Source organism: Anomaloglossus baeobatrachus, chromosome 6 (genome assembly GCF_048569485.1).
Source record: "Anomaloglossus baeobatrachus isolate aAnoBae1 chromosome 6, aAnoBae1.hap1, whole genome shotgun sequence".
In the NCBI taxonomy this organism is placed as follows: Eukaryota; Metazoa; Chordata; class Amphibia; order Anura; family Aromobatidae; genus Anomaloglossus; species Anomaloglossus baeobatrachus.
Window position 1 is genome coordinate 556817380 of NC_134358.1, and position 12788 is coordinate 556830167.

Genomic DNA, 12788 nt, shown 5'->3' on the forward strand with positions numbered 1-12788 from the left:
AATAATAATAATTTATTCATTTATATAGCGCTATTAATTCCACAGCACTTTACATACATCAGCAATACTGTCCCCATTGGGGCTCACAATCTAAGGTATATCATTACAGATGTGCTTTTAATAATTTTATATAACTTATTTTATTCTCTTAATTTTTTAAAGGAAATATGTTTATTTAAATAAAATTATTACTTTTAATTAATAGACATTTTTAAACTTTTATCAACTTGTATTCCATAGCATATTTAGGACTTGAACATGCCTGACGATTGCAGCCCTCACTGTTTTTTTTTTGCTTTACATTCACTTGTTTGGGGTTAAAAATAATTTTTATAAATGGGTTTGAGTAAAAAATGTTGTACTGTTTTTCTTTTGAAGACTTTCTTTTACAGCACATTGAGCTTTGATGTGGTCTGTGGTGTGTATATCACTTTTTAGGGAGCTCAGAACAAACTGCTAACTCCCAGTCATACTGTTATAGCAGGCTGAATGACAGGTCCTCAGTTAACTCACTCTGCAGCCAGCAGTAGACAGGACAAAACATACACTATGCAACATTTTTAATGAAACACAATTGCAAAATACAGTAGGTTTTTTTTTAGCCCAAATAAAGCTTTTAAGTAAAAAAATAAAAATAAATAAAAATATATATATTCCAAAGATGGACAACCCCTTTAAGTCTTGTGTTGTGAATGTCATCCGAGGGGGTGATGGTTTGGAGCTCCCTCTGGTGGTCAGGACTGGGGGTGAAGCTGACTGTGCCTCAACAGGTGTGGGAGTTAATTGGGAGTTTGGGAAGCCCAATTGCAGATAAGCTTGTGTTATACAGAAGAGCAGTGTCTGCTGGCTGGGGCCGGTTATAGATTTTGTTCCTCAGTCTCTGAATTGGCCTGGACTTTGTCCTTCCATTTATCCTGTGCCTGTCCCATTCTAGATAAGTTGCAAGTTCTTTGCTTTATTGCCTGATCCACACCTAAGGGTGTTTGTGTTTCATTTCATTTTGCTTATTGTCTGTTATCTTGCAGGAGAAGAACTGTCTTTCTGTTTTGATGAGCATGAAGGTTCCCCCTCTGCAGGTCCCACTGCAAGGAAAGGGAGATTCTCTCTGTTCTTCTTAATCATTTGCACTTTTATATCTCTTGTGTTTTTTTTGGTATTTTGTTTCTCCCATTATTTACAAGAGTACCTGATATATTGGGGTTGAGACCATGTGGTCTCAGGGTGTTTTTGATATCAGGAGATTGGTTGGTATTTTTCCGCAGGGTTTTGCACTGACTGCAATCAGTTTTCTGTCCTGTTCTGTTCTATCTAGGAAGTCGGGCCTCGCCTTTGCTAATCTATATTTCCTATCTGTGTATTGTGTTTTCTTACATCACCATTGGCTTTATATGTTGGGGGCTTGCAATTCCTTTGGGGACTACTCTGAGGCAAGATAGGTTTCCTCATTTTTATCTGTGAGGTGTAGTAAGTTTTTCCGGCTGTGATGATGCGTCTAGGTGTGTTTAGGAACGCTCCACGGCTACTTCTAGTGTTGTCCGATAGATAGGGGATTGCGGTCAGCCCAGGTTACAACTACTCTTGTGTTTTTCTTCTGATGGGATTTTTGTGATCGTCCACGGTGACCAGATCATAACAGTCTTGCTTGTGGCTTTGGCTTCTCTACCTAGCAGATCTGGTAGTTATTGTTAAGCCACCAGTACCCAGCTCTTGCGTTGTGCGTTACCTCCACTGGACTTTCTTCCTAAGTCTAATCGCATATATGCAATGGTTATTAGTGGCTACAGCATCTAAGAGGTGTCAGTGTATTTCCACAATTGTCAACCAAGTGTAAGCAACCGTTAGACCTTATATTTCCAGTGCTGGGGATAAATACCACCAGCCATGGCCATAAATGAATGTAGGAAAGTGTAAGTATAAAGCTCAGTATTTTGTATATATTATATGCAGTGAGCTCCATCTAGTGGTGGACGGAGGTAGCCTGAATTTTTGCAATTAAGTAGATGTCTATGAAGATGACTTGGAGCTCTGGTACAGATATATGTACGAAGATGTAAACATATATTCTAGAAAGTAATCATCAAAATGTTTACAACCTCTGGATAAAAAGCAAAATGATGTTACATCAGATAAATAAAGAAGCAGGAATACAAGATGGAACTTCCATTGACTAATGTGGGGTCAATACCTGGACATGGCACAGTGCATGGCTCCTCCAGGACAATGTTCTTGTCTCCATCCACAACCAGTTCGATTTCCCCACAGAACTCTTCATCCACCACTTTTCCAGCGTCTTCCCGAGATCCGTCATAAACTACGCAGGAAATGTTCCTGAATCTGGTCCCTTCACCGCATTGAGCGTCCTGGTGGGAAAAAGTGTGAATTTGTTGGGTTGTTGAACTATATGAAGTACGCTCATTGTGTCACCTGGGAAAAAAACATGGCCGGTTTATTACCGCATGTCCTTGATATAAACCGGTGTCGCTCGAAACGTTGGACCTTATCTATTACTCGTGTTATCAATAAAAAATTCCTTATCACAGAAATAATTCATTTCTTCATTTTTTTCGTGGCTGAGGTTTTCATGTCCACAATAATTCGGAATTACCTCCACGGCACACTGGGACCAGCGCCCGTACTGCCATCTGTAACACGGCTTCACTGGGCACGGCTTAGATTGCTCCATCTGGGAAGCACAAGGTCTACCATCTCCTTGGGAAGGTTGGATCACTGTCCTCCTCCGGGTCATCTTCCCTATGTAACCAAGTATAAAAATATTAGAAATTAATAATTTTTTTGTTACAAAAGTAAAAAAAAAACTAAAAGAAATATATTGGATCCCAGTTTTTATTCAAATTAAAAAATTATCACTTTTGATAAAAACACAACGCGATGGTATGAGACTTTTTAGACATACATTATTGGTATATCTTATGATTCCATCAGTATTACAGGGGTGCAGGTTTTACATTTATTTCAGCAAAATAAGAGCAAAATTTGGTGATATTCTCTTCTTTGGGAGATACCAATTTGTTGGAGTGGGAGTTAAGGCCGCTTTACACGCTGCGATCTCGCTAGCGTGCGTACCCGCCCCCATCGTTTGTGCGTTACGGGCAAATCGCTGCCGGTGGCGCACAAAATCGCACGGACCCGTCACACTACTTACCTGCTCTGCGACGTCGCTGTGACCGGCGAACCGCCTCCTTTCTAAGGGGGCGGTTCGTTCAGCGTCACAGCGACGTCACTAAGCGGCCGCCCAATCGAAGCGGAGGGGCGGAGATGAGCGGGACGTAACATCCCGCCCACCTCCTTCCTTCCTCATTGCCGGCGGCCGCAGGTAAGGAGAGGTTCCTCGTTTCTGCGGTGTCACACGTAGCGATGTGTGCTGCCGCAGGTGTGAGGAACAACATCGTATCTGCTGCAGCTACGATAATTGAGAATAGGGGAGCATGTACCGTAAACGATAAACGATTTTGCACGTGTTTGCGACAATTTTCGATCGCACGTAGGTGTCACACGCAACGACATCGCTACAGCGGCCGGATGTGCGTCACGAATTCCGTGACCCCAACTACATCGCTTTAGTGATGCTGCAGCGTGTAAAGCGGCCTTTAACTGAATGCTACATAGAGCTTTCTGCTCAGGTTTGGATTGAAAACAATGTAACACGTTAGTGCCCATCCTTACCTTTAAGGATTAAGTTAAGGACTTTAATTTATCATGATACAAATTAAATTCAATATTCTGTACTTAAACCCCACTCTCCCACCCCTATAAAAACCTGTGACTGTCTGCACTTAATATCACAACCACTGGGTGGCACCTTATTGACTCATATACCATAAACATCTCCCAACAGAGTATAAAAAAAATGCAATTTTTGTTATTTATTTAGTACTACTTATCTTAGGGCATTTGAAATGGGGTATGACATAACAAAACAGGGGCTCCTACACTGGCCCTCAGACTCAAGACCCTGCACTGTCCCTTATCCCAGAGGTAAGCTTGATAGTAGTGAGGTCTGAGTCCCCAGCGTGTCCCTGACTCTTGTCTGAGCCCTGATCTTACTCCCACTCTCCACCACCTTTGGCGCGGGCCAAAAACACAGTAACAAAACCCCACAGAAAAGACACGGACATGGGAGAACAAAAACTTGTACACACTGCACTTGAGCACAAAGTAGAGACCATACGTGTATAGGGGAATAAAGAAATCGGAAGAAAGTAAACACACAATAGGAAAACGTTCACACCACTCAAAGTAGCATCTACAGATCACCATGAACTGGATCACTACTAAGACCGGAATCGCTGAAGCTATTATCGGTGCATACTGGAAGAAGCCAGTACCTTAAGTAGGGAGGAGACCACTGCACACGGCAATTAGCAACCTGAGATTCTAGTTCCTGCTCACCAGTCTGCAGGAATTAACTCCTGCAGGGCTGAAGACCAGTGAACCTGAATCAGCCAACGCCCGGCTCTGGCTGAACAACTCTGAAGCATCAGGTTGCTTGTCAGAATCTGTAGTGTGAACAGAGTCCGACACCGCCATGCCACCAAGTGTGTATAGGGCCGAACATTGCATAGCAAAAGGTAGAGATGCAAATCAAAAAGGTCCGTGGAGCCTCTGTTAGGAGTTTCGACACGGAAAATAGCCAGGTATCCCTCCGGGAAGGACCTAGCCAAGGAGTGGCTCTTCTTAGGAGACCACCATAAGCACCATATTAGGTGGCCCTTACAGTCAATATCCAAATCTTGATGAGTTTAAAGATATGACAAGGGAAATACCAAGGCCAGGTATCCATCCACAGACAGCTGTTTCGGGGTATTGCCCCGAAAGGTAGAGATGGACACACTTCTTTTGTGGCACATGACAATGCCGACCCTGCATATGTATTTACATATAATCTTTTGTAGAGGTCATCGTCATCCACTTGTTAGTCCAGAAATATGATATCATTTCAACTCACTTCGGATGATGTTCAATACAAACCTGCAAGGCCACAATCTGTCGAGCATTTAGACCAAGGCGACCAGTCCGAGAGTTGACAATTCACGGGACATTCGACAACACAGGTCGTGTTCATGTGCCAGGTTTTCTCCAAACCGAGCTGCAAGAAAGCGGATAATTTAGTTTGCAATTTCATACTGGGAATATAACTAAATTGGCATTCCCGGTAAAAGACGGTAACAGATTGGAGGAGGTCAGATGGCCGTGACCACCCTCTATCATCAGCACTAAACCTTGAGGGATCTGAATGGAGCTGAGGTCTGGTATGGCTGCTGCCAAACTCTTCCATCTCTAAGGCCGGTGTCTCTCGGTGTATCTCGCGTGAGTCTCGCATTGCATCACCCGGCATGGAGTCACACTCTCCGGACAGGAGCGGGTCGGTTGCATGCATCTCTATGCAACTGACCCGATCCTGTGAGGAGAGTGTGAGTCCATGCCGGGTGATGCAACGCGAGACTTGCGCGAGATACACGCGAGGCACTCGCAAGTGTGACACCGGCCTAGGAATGAGAGACTATTCATGCGGACTCCCAATGTGGTCATACTCCAGGGTAGCCCGTCACTCAGCTGTGTTTCACGTCTATACATCTTGCAAGCTGCACTGTTGCTCCATTAAGTTGTTCCTCAGGGTTCTCAATACTAATAATAACAGATCCCTATAATCATATCATTTAATAACTATTCAGGTTTTTGGGGGGAACACCCCTTAAAATGCAGAATTATAATTTTTCAACCCCAATTATGACTATAAGTATAAATAGTGTGCAGTTTTATCATCTAGCAATCGCCCCCTCCATTACATGGAGGTGTCTGTGTGATTTGCTCCTCCTGCACCTGTGATGCCTCCATTTAGTGGGGGTTTAGCTGTATCCTGGTAGAGTATTAGATTTTGGCCTGGGCGATGTACACACTGCAGCCCATCTTTGCTGTAAGTAATACCCAATTATGACTAAGTAATTTAAAGGGACCCTATCAATAGGCGTCTGTGGCGCCCCTGAGGCTTCCGTCGCCACAGAGACATTGCACCCCAGTCAGAGGTGTGATGTCCCATCCTGGGTAAGGAAAGGGGTACATGCCAGTTCACAGGTAAAACTGCACTACACCCATTGCTAGGCACACACTGGGACCAGGGACAGTGGCAGCAACCCTCCCATGCTGCATGCTGGGAGGGGTCGTAAGACCCTTCCCTGCTCCCATAGGGTGGTAGCTTAGCAACCGGGGGGTGGGGAGAGCCAGCCGAGTGTAGAGCAGAGAGGAAGGTCAGAATTTCAGTTTACCTCAGAGAGTGAGAGAGTGAGGAGACAGCATGTAGCTGTGAAAGAGAAAGGGGCTCTGTGAGTTCAGAGTGTCCACACAGAGAAAGAAAGCAACAGAGAAGGAGAGAAACAGAGAGTAGAAGAAGAGCTCTAGTCAGGCAGGAGCTAAAGAAAGAAGAAAGTGACGCTTCCTGGTGAAGACCCTGGGACTCGGAGGGTCCAGGTGACACCAAGCAGGGAACGAAGGGATTCCAGGGCCACAGATCGCTTCAGAGCTGGTGGCCAGTGAAGTCAGCTGAGAAAGGACACAATTAGAGGGGTGCACTGGCATCAACCCCCAGATCTACCCGGGATCGGCGGAGGTCCCTCACGGAGTCAGGCCCCGCCACCACTGACTACCCCCAGACTAGTCCGGCCCGGCACCGGGTGTCCCATAGTCCTGGGGTGGGCGAGTCAACTTTGGCGTCACGAACAGGATTTCGAGCCCGGACCCACCGGGTACTGTGCGCCTGAAAAGACTGTGAAAGAACTGTTTTACTGAAAAAACTGCCGCCATTAGCCTGGCTGAGTGCGGGAAGAAGAGGGGCGTGCCTGTAGAAAGAGCGCAAAAGTAAGCCCCACCCCCTTGGTCTTGCAAGGCAGAGCGCGAAGCTAAGCCTGCGATGCAGAGCAGGGATTGAAAACTGGCGCCCTGAAAAGAGAATTGACTGGCTGTTCGGCTTGCTGCCTAAATAAAGGAGAAGTCGACTTACCGGCCAGAGAAACAGAATCCCGAAAACACCAAGGGGGAGTGGATGGAAGATGTCTGCGTTCAGCCCTGTCGGCAGCATGGCGGGACTCCGAAGTGGAAGACGCGGAGTGGCCTTTGATGTGGAGGATCGCGGCCCGAGTGAGCTCCCCGCGGGAACCGCTGCCTGGTTGGAGCGGGAGCTGGGTCGATTCTGCGTCCGGGTGAGAGCACAGACACTGCAGCAGGTGCTCGACTGGAAGGCGGAAGTCCGGAGGATGGTCGCCACGGTGTGGGCCCAGGAACAGAGGGCCACCGCAGCAGCCGTGTCGCGTGAAGATAAAGCCACGCAGACCCCCACGGCATCCCTCCTCAGCTGGGAGCCAGGACCCGACAGCACCGTGACGAGTGAGCCCTGTGAAGCACCACTCCGGGATCAAGAGGTACCGTGTACGCTGCCCCCGCTACCGTTCCCGCTGGAGGTTCAGAGCCAGGGGATGTATTGTGCCTGGAGAAGAAGTCCGGTGTCCCGTACGACATTGGCACAGTATGGTCCCCTGCAATGGTAACCGCATCCGTAAGTTAACCCCTGAAGTTAAATGTTTGAGTTGAAAGTTTTAAAGGACCTGCTCCAGAAATAATGCTTCCTGCCTTTGTTGAACGTCCCTAAGTTCTCCAGGAGACGCCACCCAGCACAAGAGGTGGAAGGAGGAGGACCTTGTCTGACTTGTTGACCGTCGCTGGGTCAGAGTCCCAGTGGGCGCCATCAAGGGTCGGAGTCCCTGGTGGAGGACGACAAGGAGTTAATGGAGTCAGGACAGTACATAGCCCCTGAATGTCTGCCCATTGTTCTTTTCGAAGATGACACCCTAGTCCTGAATCCTTGTCCCCTGTTCTTTTTGAAGATGACCCCCCCCCCTGTTTATGTGTTACCGGGCCACTGGACTGGAATGTGGTCCCCGGTGAATGTGTTATTTATGTGCCTCCCATAAAGGGATGTAATGTCCTAAAGTTTTAATGTTTTATGCATAACAAAATTTTGCAGTTTCTTCCATTGTTTTTGTTGTTTCAGCCCGAGGACGTGCTGGGATTCGCTGTGGGGGAGTGTGGCGCCCCTGAGGCTTCCGTCGCCACAGAGACATTGCACCCCAGTCAGAGGTGTGATGTCCCATCCTGGGTAAGGAAAGGGGTACATGCCAGTTCACAGGTAAAACTGCACTACACCCATTGCTAGGCACACACTGGGACAAGGGATAGTGGCAGTAACCCTCCCATGCTGCATGCTGGGAGGGGTCGTAAGACCCATCCCTGCTCCCATAGGGTGGTAGCTTAGCAACCGGGGGTGGGGAGAGCCAGCCGAGTGTAGAGCAGAGAGGAAGGTCAGAGTTTCAGTTTACCTCAGAGAGTGAGAGAGTGAGGAGACAGCATGTAGCTGTGAAAGAGAAAGGAGCTCTGTGAGTTCAGAGTGTCCACACAGAGAAAGAAAGCAACAGAGAAGGAGAGAAATAGAGAGTAGAAGAAGAGCTCTAGTCAGGCAGGAGCTAAAGGAAGAAGAAAGTGACGCTTCCTGGTGAAGACCCTGGGACTCGGAGGGTCCAGGTGACACCAAGCAGGGAACGAAGGGATTCCAGGGCCACAGATAGCTTCAGAGCTGGTGGCCAGTGAAGTCAGCTGAGAAAGGACACAATTAGAGGGGTGCACTGGCATCAACCCCCAGATCTACCCGGGATCGGCGGAGGTCCCTGACGGTGGTCCCAGCAGTCCAAAGGCTCCTGCAGGCCTTGACAAGAACTGTGAGTAAAGACCTTGAAACTGCACCCCTGGTGTTGCCTCAGTTATTTCTCTTCACCGTGTTATCCACACAACACCATAGACTCTCACGAGCACCAACAGTGTCCCCGGGGCACCGCTCCACCTGTGGGGAGCAGTACCACCATTGCTGCCATATCAACACCCCGGAGGCCTTACACAGCAGCGGCGGCTTAATAGCCGCATACCACAGGTGGCGTCACGAACACAAACTTTAATCACCCCCAAGTTATCAGCCATTTTAACTGACACCCACCAGGGCCACGGAATCGGGCCCCGCCGCCACTGACTACCCCCGGACTAGTCCGGCCCGGCACCGGGTGTCCCATAGCCCTGGGGTGGGCGAGTCAACTTCCCCAGCTGTCGCTGGCTTGGGCACCCTATAAAGACATGGGCTGAAGATGGTTGAACAACCCAGACTCATAGAATGGGGCGAACCCTCTAAGGGTTCTCCCCATTCTATGACCCATCCTCGGCCCATGTCTTTATAGGGTGCCCACGCTTCAATGTAGAACAGTGGTATGACCATGAGCGCTCAATCTTCGGGAGTAGACCTGGACAAGTAGGTTGACGGGAGACAGAGGAGCGGTGCGCTCCTGAAGAAAGTAGATAAGGCAATCCCTCTAAGGGCTCACCCCATTCTATGACCCATCCTCAGCCCATGTCTTTATAGGGTGCCCACGCTTCCATGTAGAACAGTGGTATGACCATGAGCGCTCAATCTTCGGGAGTAGACCAGGACAAGCAGGTAGACGGGAGGCAGAGGAGCTGTGCGCTCCTGAACAAAGGAGATAAGGCGATCCCTCTAAGGGATCGCCTTATCTCCTTTGTTCAGGAGCACACCGCTGCTCTGCCTCCCGTCTACCTGCTTGTCCTGGTGCACTCCCGAAGATTGAGCGCTCATGGTCATACCACTGTTTTACATTAAAGCGTGGGCACCTGTCACGCTCCCGGTGTCCCAACAGCGCTCCTTACCTACTGAGCCGGTCTCACCATCCAGGCACCGCTCCGTAACCACTGAGCCAGTCACACCTGCGTCACGCCACCGCTCTGTACCCACTGATCCAGCCTCGCCAGCGTACCACCGCTCCTTCCTCACTGGTCCAGTCCATGCGTCCACCGGTCACGCCTGCCATTCCCGCTCTTGCTCCCCAGAGTCCTGTTCCTGGTCTCAGGAGTCTGATTCTGACTAATGTTCTGTATAGGACCGGGCCGCGCCCACTCACCTGGTCTTATAGCCCCAGCACTGCTGCAACAGGAAATGACCTGAGGCTGTGCTGAGTATATAAGACTGGCCTCTCCATGTGGGCGGGGCCTGATCATCGCTTGTGTTTCTATGCCTTGTCTTGTGAGCTAGGTGCTCAGGTCTTTGTTCCTGTTTCCTATTACTGCCTTAAAGTACGCTGTGACCTTAGTGACCTGGTCCTGTCTTTGCTTCCTGATACCTGCACCCGTTCCTGCCACGTTAGTGCTCCAGCTACCGTGTACCCTGCCCTCCAGGTGGGGTGCTCGGTCCAGTGGATCCACCTCCTGGGCCTACCAGTCCTCCCTGGCCCTCACAGTATGATCAGGCCATGGATCCCGCTGGAGCACAGGCCATGGATTCCGCTGAAGCACAGAAATCAGAGCTGGCTGAGCTGCGCCAGGAGCTGGCACAACAGCGTGAAACCCTGAACCGGATGCTGAAATTCTTGGCGTCCGTGGACCACCGGTTATATACGCTGCAGACCGCCGCCTCGTCTGAGTCCACGCAGCAACCAGTCTCCAGGTCCGAACCAGTTTCCTCCACGGCCTCGCAACTTCGCCTCGCTGCTCCGCCTCGCTATGCAGGGGATCCCAAGTCCTGCCGTGGTTTCCTGAACCAGTGCTCCCTGCACTTCCAGTTGCTCCCGCACTTGTTCACCTCAGACCATGCTAAAGTGGCGTTCCTTATGTCACACCTGGAAGGTGAAGCCCTGGCCTGGATTAACCTCCTGTGGGAGAACGTGGACCCGATGACCACCGACATCCAGGAGCTCCTGCGAGCTTTCCGAAGTACCTTTGATGAGCCCGGATGAACTACCGCAGTGACCTCTTCGCTTCTCCGGCTACACCAAGGGACCCTGACCGTCGGCCAATACGCCATCCAGTTCCGCACGCTCACCTCTGAGCTGGGCTGGAAGAATGAGGCCTTGACGGCGGCCTTTTGGGAAGGTCTCTCTGGCCGCATCAAAGACGAACTAGCCGGCCGTGACGTTCCACGAACCTTGGACGCTTTGATTTCCCTGGCCACCCGGATTGACCTCCATTTTCAGGAGCGTACCAAAGAGATAGTCCGGGAGAAGCGACCACCTTGCCACGCCTTGCCCCCGCAGAGACCTACCGCACCCTCGTCCCTGCCTTTCCGTGACTTATCGCCAGAACCCATGCAAGTGGACCGTCTGACCCAAGCCAAGCAACGCTGTGCAGAACGGCTCGCCCGGGGCCTGTGCTTCTATTGTGGAGACGGGTCACATATGCTTCGAACATGCCCTAAGAAACCTGGTAGACCCCAGGTCCAAGGGATGGTGGGAACCGCCACCCTTGCTACCGAAATCCCTTTGGTTCCAGTTAAACAGACTGTCCGGGTGATGACAGAGGGGACCCGGTTTTCAGCTGAGGCTCACATCGATTCTGGGGCGGCAGGCAACTTTATCCACCAGGCCACGGTAGACAAATACCAGGTCCCTGTCACCCCGCTGAAGAAGCCCCTCTGGTTCGCCTCCGTAGACGGCAAACCGCTCTACGAACCTGTCCGGTATACCACCGAGCCTGTGAACCTCCAGGTTGGCACTTCGCATACAGAGACCATCGCCTTCTATGTGATCCCGATGATGGCTCCTGAGCTCCTGTTGGGCCTTCCCTGGCTGAAACTCCATGACCCTGTTATTAGTTGGTGCTCTGGCGCGATTACCCGCTGGAGTCCCTTGTGCCACGAAACCTGATTGCAGCCTGTTCCTCAGCCCCTGGCACTTGACTCAGTCAAGCTGCAGGATCCTGAAGAAGAGACTACGCTATCCAGTGACGTTCCACCGCCCCAGGCATCCGAGACCTTGATTCTACCATCTTCTAGAGTTGAGACTTTGAGTCCAGCGGCTACTGAGGATGAGACTGACCGATACCCGGTCCGAGACGCCCGATCCGGTCATCCAGGATTCCAGTCCTGCTTCTGACTGTCCTTCCCTTTCCGTTGCTTCCATTGCCACTGCTCGAAAATCTTCGGTTAAGCGTGTTGCGGTCCGGAAGGGTGCATGGGGTCAGCTGTCCCTCCTTTCCTTTGCGCTGGGTTACGGTCCGGGGGCTCGGTCCAGGGTGCCCCGGGGGTCCTTTGCTCGGAGAGGGGGGCTTCAAGGGGGGGGTACTGTCACGCTCCCGGTGTCCCAGCAGCGCTCCTTACCTACTGAGCCGGTCTCACCATCCAGGCACCGCTCCGTAACCACTGAGCCAGTCACACCTGCGACACGCCACCGCTCTGTACCCACTGATCCAGCCTCGCCAGCGTACCACCGCTCCTTCCTCACTGGTCCAGTCCATGCGTCCACCGGTCACGCCTGCCATTCCCGCTCTTGCTCCCCAGAGTCCTGTTCCTGGTCTCAGGAGTCTGATTCTGACTAATGTTCTGTATAGGACCGGGCCGCGCCCACTCACCTGGTCTTATAGCCCCAGCACTGCTGCAACAGGAAATGACCTGAGGATGTGCTGAGTATATAAGACTGGCCTCTCCATGTGGGCGGGGCCTGATCATCGCTTGTGTTTCTATGCCTTGTCTTGTGAGCTAGGTGCTCAGGTCTTTGTTCCTGTTTCCTATTACTGCCTTAAAGTACGCTGTGACCTTAGTGACCTGGTCCTGTCTTTGCTTCCTGATACCTGCACCCGTTCCTGCCACGTTAATGCTCCAGCTACCGTGTACCCTGCCCTCCAGGTGGGGTGCTCGGTCCAGTGGATCCACCTCCTGGGCCTACCAGTCCTCC

The 12788-nt window shown here is 50.6% G+C and overlaps 1 protein-coding gene across 1 annotated transcript in view; it reads right to left on the reverse strand.

Moving 5' to 3' along the window:
- Positions 1-12788, reverse strand: part of THSD7A (thrombospondin type 1 domain containing 7A) — a 701817-nt gene that overhangs the window by 20261 nt on the left and 668768 nt on the right. The window contains exons 23-25 of the mRNA XM_075315710.1: positions 4990-5107; positions 2606-2751; positions 2186-2360 (exon numbers count right to left, since the gene is read on the reverse strand). Coding sequence (XP_075171825.1) covers positions 2186-2360; positions 2606-2751; positions 4990-5107 — 439 coding nt within the window. The remainder of the gene's footprint in view (positions 1-2185; positions 2361-2605; positions 2752-4989; positions 5108-12788) is intronic.